General features: G+C 36.3%; 1 protein-coding gene across 1 annotated transcript; it reads left to right on the top strand.

Annotated features, from left to right (window-relative positions):
* Positions 1-3,024: 3,024 nt before the first annotated feature.
* LOC136718570 (scavenger receptor cysteine-rich type 1 protein M130) lies at positions 3,025-6,896 on the top strand. Its single transcript, XM_066696330.1, has 4 exons — positions 3,025-3,094; positions 4,272-4,586; positions 5,946-6,260; positions 6,727-6,896. Exons 1-4 carry the CDS (start codon positions 3,025-3,027, stop codon positions 6,894-6,896), a joined length of 870 nt encoding a protein of 289 aa, XP_066552427.1.
* The last annotated feature ends 1 nt before the right edge of the window (position 6,897 follows it).

Raw genomic sequence — 6,897 nt, 5'->3', positions numbered from 1 at the left:
AAATCAATCAATTGTAAATGAAACTCATGCATATCTGTGAAGTGAAGGGGGGAAAAGCAAAGTAAACAAACGTGATTTTAATAAGAATAAATGTGATAATATAATAAATATTTAAAGTGAATAGATGAAAAAAAAATACACAGCAAAAAAATACAAAAATAGGCTAACACGCATTATTTGAATGTCCTGCAGGTGACAGTTCCTTCAAAAACTGTGTGCAAGTGTACCTAGAAGAATTGATGCTGTTTTGAAGGCAAAGGGTGGTCACACCAAATATGGATTTGATGTAGATCTTTCTTGTTCACTCACATTGCATTTAGTTAATTCATAAATATCCTCTATTAACATGTCTATTTTTCAAAGCATTCTTACTTTACAGCATTTTTTTCACACCTGCCTAAAAATTTTCACAGTACTGTACATGTATATCAAAACACTAATTTTACAAATACGTATTGTGAATGGCTTTGTGAAACATTTAAACTTTCCAACCTCCCTTGAAAAATAAAGTATATATCTTAAATGATTTCTATGTTAAGTCCCTTTTCAATCATAACATCTCAAAATGACGTACTGCATACATTTAAATACTAGAGACTGCTTGGAAAACGTTCAGACAAACAGCAAGGGTTGAATGAATAAAATTGAGACCACTGTATTATTCACAACTTGAGGTCCCTTATTCAGTTAGCCTAGGGTGATTCAAAATGATGTGTGCTGAATACTACACCTTACATTTCCTTTAAATACTTTAAATAGAGTACTATTTAAAATGTATTTGGCAAAACAGCATTTTAATTATTACCTTAGATATACTTCATGGCATGAAGAGATGCAAACCAACATAATGACAATCTCTCAAAATACACACATTTTACTTTATTATGAATTTACTGTTACTGTTTTTACAGTAAGTGATAGTAATAGTGTAAATGAGAATACCTTTAAATCTACATGTTGCTGCTGGCCCTGCCTTGGGTTGGGTGTGGGTTATTGGAGTTATCATAGAGATTGTCCAGGGGGATTGGAAGTAAAGAGCTGGGCAGTTAGTAGACTGCATAAATATATATTTTTACCTATAATGTCTTTATTATTATTTTATTATTATTTTAAATCCAGTTTTAAACGCCCAATATACTATAAATATACTAATATACTATTGGTGACGAGGACACTTTTGTACTGGACATAAGCAAAAAGGAGCACTTCAAGATGGCACATATCAGTCAAATTTAAAATTACAATGACACAAAGGAGGATTTTGATTCATACCTGGAGAGGATAGTTCTGGAGAAGTTCTGGATGATGGCAAACAATATCCTAGAGGACAAGCAAGTATGTACTCTTGTTGAAAAATGTAAAAGCAATGGACAAACTGAGTGATAAAACCTACAAGCAAATAACAAAAGTACTGAAGGAACATTACAGGCCACAATCTTTAGTTGTTGCAAAGAGATTTTGGTTTCACGGAAGGGACCAGAAAGAGGGAGAAAGTATTGCAGATTATATTGTGGCATTATGGAAGCTGGTCATGCGCTGTGAGTTTGGAAAATGTTTGAATGATGGCTTCTGTGATAGACTGGTGTGTGGATCAAATTGTGACTCCTTGGAAAATAAATTGTTATTGGTATGAAATTTAAACTTTTAAGATGGCTTGTGAGACCACATTACAAAAAATTCAAAAGCATTGGCAGTAAAAAGTACAAGTATCAGTTCCTGCCATATCAGCTGTGACCAGGGTTGCGCTCCGCTCACTCCAGCTTAAACAAAGAGAGACATGTTTTTTCCAGGAGGGAAGAAGAAAAAGGGCCCAGAAAATAAAATAGGCAGTTGCTATCGTTGTGGGAAAAGTACATTGCACAAAGTTGAGCATTCAAGGAACACTTGTAGAAATGCAAGTGGATATAGTGGCAGCTGTTTCCATTGTACCAGAAACCCTCTATGCTGAATGTTTAGCACATTTGTCTTTGGAGAAAACATCCTTACAGTTAAGGACATATTTAGGAGAAAGAAATTCCCCTACTTTGGCAGGTGAAAGTACCAGTACAAGTACCAATGCAGTCTGCAACCTTACCACTAGTCATTGCTAGAGGCAATAGAGGCAAAATGCAGAACAGTGTTCAAGCAAAGTTTGGGAACTATTAAAGAATTCAAAGCTGAAATAATGCTGAAAATTGTTGCAAAGGCATACCTGAGTATAGCAATGCATATGTATTGTTTTTGCAGAGAAGGATCACCAATACTTTTTGGTCCTGATTGACAGCCATTCAAAGTGGATTGAGGTGATGGCCCTCACTCAGATTAATTCATCCAGCACATTGTTTGCCGCCTATGGGATTCCGGAAGTGTTGAGGACGGTCAATTCATATCTGCAGAATTTAAACACTTCTCCAAAACGCTATCAAGCATACACTCATTTCACCTTATCATCTTGCGATGAATGGAGCAGCAGAACTTACAGTGCAGATTTTGAAACATGCTCTAGCAAGAGATGTGTTGGAGGCAGACCACAAGCAGACAAAACTCTCACTGCAGCATAGGTTAGCCAATTTCCTGATTGCATTTAGAAGTACCCCTCACACAGAAGATAAGCAGCAGAACTGTTCCTCAGGTGAGAAATTTGCATCAGAATTACCATGCTCAAACTGAATGTGGAATGTGACATGGAGGCAAAACAAGAGTGACAAAAAGATTACCAAAAGAAAGAAAGAAAGGCACATAGGGGAGAATGACAAAGTGTGGGTGAAAAATTGGGGGGGGGGGACAGAACAAGTGGATGAAATGAGTGGTATGCAGGAAAAAAGAGTCACGTTAATGTTTGGTAAGAGTGGGTAATGAAATGAGACTGGTACATTTGGAAAGTTTGCCGAAAGCTGTAGCAGGTGTTGCGGAGGAAGAAACCAAGTCGAACTTGCGTGCCAGTGTTCCTGACCCAGAGCTCACATCAAATAGTCGAGACTGAATTATGGAGAATATTAACCCACCATTTACCATGGTAGCCCAGGAAGAGTTACAACCAGAAACATGGAGCAGCTTGTAAAGGGGACACCAGTTAATAGAGACACCACCATCAGAGCAAACAACAGCTTCACAGGTACCTGAGGGAGGCCATTACCCAATCCGGAGAAGAAGAGCCCCTCAGAAACAAAATCTTTATTTTTTTTTGACTGCAGGGACTGTGTATCATTAGACCAGAAACTAATCCCAGTGTCTGAGGATAGTCTGCCTCCACCTTGTAGTTAGTTATAAAAGTAGTTTTGTGTAAGGAACTTTTGAGTTTAAGGGGGAGGAGTGTAATAGAGTAAATGAGGGTATCTTTAAATCTAGATGTTGCTGCTAGCTCCAACCTATGTGGGTTCTTGGGGTTACTGTACAGACTAGACAGGGGGAGTGGATGTAAAGATTTGGGCAGTTAGTAGTTTGGAGAAATAAATGTGTTTACGTAGAATATATGTGTACGTCTTTATTATTATTTTAAATCAAGTTTAGAACCCCCAATATACTACAGTGACCTCTATATATTTATAGACATGACACATTGCAAAATGTATTCCAAATTTAATTCAGTTAAAGGTATTTTGCATATTGTTTTTTCTTTATATTTGATTAATAAATCAATTGTTAGCACTGCTGGTGTGTGAGCACAAAGCGCATCACTGTAACAGATCTTACTGTGTATTTGATCTTCTCTTACTGTACAATACGTATGTTTTGTGTAATTCGCCCTGTGCTAAGAAAATGATTACTTTCTGAAAACTGGGAGCAACTTTTATAGTGAAATAAAAAGCTTTGGACATCTTTGTGGGAATGAATAATATGCACATGCAAACATATACATGTTGAATACAATTGCAGGGGTAACACTTCATTTTTGTTAAACAATGCAATAATGAAGGTCACTGGGCCCGATATTCAAAAGATTTATGCACCGCACAGAGGGGTATTTGTTTCGCAAATGGCTAACATGCATAAATGCACATTATTTGCCATATTAAAAACCTTGTTTTTCTTGGCGCAATCCAATCTGCACTGTGCACAGATTAATTTTATGCATGGGACATTATGGGGGAGTGGCTGAAATAATGCGTGATCCTGCTATATTCAAAGGTATGCGCTACACAATGGGCACTCACGATGCATACATATGGCATCAGTCCACACTGTGCAGTACATTCGAGTGTGGACACAATTCGGTGCTTGGTGTTTTTGATTTATTATTATGTTTTGTTTTTCTTAAGATATTTAATACTTGATCATCTTGTAAATTGTAGATCATCGAGGAGTCAGGCTGGTAGGTGGAAACAGTTTCTGCTCTGGGAGAGTTGAAGTACAGCTTGGTCAAAACTGGGGCACGGTATGTGATGCTGACTTTGACTGGCAGGATGCAGAGGTGGTCTGTCGACAACTGAACTGTGGAATTCCATCAGATGTGCTGGGGATGTCTCATTTTGGGAGTGGGGAGGGCCAGGTCTGGTCAGAAGAGATCCAGTGCAAGGGCAATGAATCTCAATTGTTTTTTTGCCCCAGTTCAACAACACAGAAACCTGGCTGCAATCATACGAATGATGTGGGGCTGGTGTGTTTTGGTAAGGCCACTATATTTTATTAATCTAAACTTACAATCTCCTGCAATCTCCAACAATTATTTTAGTCTTCCATTTTTATTTATAATCTTTCTTCTCCTCACTTAGTTGCGTAGGCGACTTTCCTCATTCCAGTACGCCACACAGTGGATCCTGAACCTTATGTTTTCATCAGAATCAGAAACGTAAATAAGCTTTCCAGTTTTTCCCAAACCATTCCCATACTGGTTTTTATTACATTTGCTGTCAACAAGACAAACTGCCTTTTTGTAGCTAATGAAAAGATTCACTACAATATTTATGACAATTTTCAGTCCTTACATTTTTTTCTGCTCTTCTCATATACTTTTCTTTGGTCCTTTTCTGTAAAGGTTTTAAATGTGTTCTATTGCTTTTGATAATAAAAGCTAGCTCATACATGTTCATCAAGTTGATCTGGCTTTAGCACCATTGACTTGTATGTGGAAAAGGCTTGAATTGTACATAAGGGCAGGACTTGATTGAGGGCAGTGTTCTCAAGCTAGATCAGAAAGCTGTGTAATGTTTATTACACACTGGAAAAGCAACAATTTATAGATGTAGCAGTAATATCTGGGCTAATGGAGGAGTTCAAGATTGCTATAGACAATATTTAAACTTTGGTTATTTTTTTTTTCATTTGTGGCCAGTTTTCGTTGTTTATTTTATTAGAAAGTCCTCTGCTTATTTCATCCATCAGTCTCAGTCTCACTCCAAAAAAGTTTTTGTTGCATTTTGCATTTCAGGGCCTAAATCATCTCAGTTTCAATATGATCTCCATTTTTGGCTTGTTATTACTTGTTTTATTTTTAATCAAAATTTAATTAATGTTTGTTATGAGAATACTGTCCACTAAGAAATATTATTATTATTATTATTATTATTATTATTATTATTATTATTATTAATAATAATAATATTGATATTAATATTAATATTATTATTACTCTATTTCTTATCAGACACCCTTATCCAGGGTGAGTTATTACAAGATAATTCACCCTAGTTTTGAATTTGGAGGAAACTTTCAAGTACAATATGATCCTGTGAACCAAATGTCAAGATTGAAATAAGAACAACTCTAGACATTCTACACCCAAAATCTAGAACATAGAATACCTTAAAAAGCTATAAGAAGTAGAGCTACTTTATTACTTAGATTTTACATAGCTGTAAATCTGTGTTGGAAATAAAAATGGACTGGAGTGTTTTTATAAGATTACTTTAAAAGGAAAGGAAATATTAGCTACATGTATTAATTATATGACATATTGCCAAAATAACATCTAAGCAATGCATACATGTGAAAGCTGAATAATATCTATATCCTTTTGCTATGGGCAGGGTACACAGATTCCAGGCTGCTGAATGGGACTGACTCTTGTTCTGGCAGAGTCGAGCTGATGTATCTCAATGAATGGGGGACAGTTTGTGATCGCTATTGGGATTTGAGAGATGCAAACGTTTTGTGCCGGCAGATGAACTGTGGGTTTGCTCTAGCAGCCCTAGGACAAGCCAGGTTTGGTGAAGGCACTGGTGTTATATGGAAAGATCACTTCAACTGTGATGGTAGTGAGTCACACTTAAAGAGGTGTTCCATCTTTGCGCTTGGACAAGATGCATGCTTTCATGGGAGTGATGCAGGAGTAATATGTTCTGGTGAGAAAACCTGAAGAGTATTGGACAAAAAGAAACAATCATAGATGACCAATATATATATCAAGCGTTTCAGTTAACTTAATTGAAAGTGGTCTTGGAAATTAATGTTGTGCTGTTAATGGAGATTCCCACCCTTGAGTAATCATTGTTACGTATAAAAATCTAGGACAGTCAAGCACAACATCACAAAGTGTGAACAAGATTCTATTTTGAGAAAAATAATGGATCCAAAATACTGATATATTATTTAATATATTTAATATATTTATTAAAATTACAGAGAAAACGTACGTTTTCTGTCAAGTTTATCTCATTATAATTTATACATTGTACACAAAATTGTTTCTCACTCCCATTTACATAAATTACTAATTTAAATAGGATATTAGAGAAATGGGCAAAATTAGAAAATGAAACAAACAAATCTTTACATTTTCCTAAAAAAATGTTTAATTTTTCTTTTCAGGCTCATCTCTCACAGCAGTGTCCCCTGTAGATGGTCACTGGGAAGACCAGGTGGAGGTTTACTACAATGGAATCTGGAGACGAATTCTCGAGAACAGCTTGAGTTTCAGAGAGGCCTCTGTGGTCTGTAGACAGCTGGGCTGTGGCTCTGCAATAGGTATCTATAACTAAT

Source organism: Amia ocellicauda, chromosome 22 (genome assembly GCF_036373705.1).
Source record: "Amia ocellicauda isolate fAmiCal2 chromosome 22, fAmiCal2.hap1, whole genome shotgun sequence".
Lineage (NCBI taxonomy): Eukaryota > Metazoa > Chordata > Actinopteri > Amiiformes > Amiidae > Amia > Amia ocellicauda.
The sequence above is the reverse complement of the archived record's forward strand: the minus strand, read 5'-3'. Positions and strand labels throughout refer to the sequence as shown.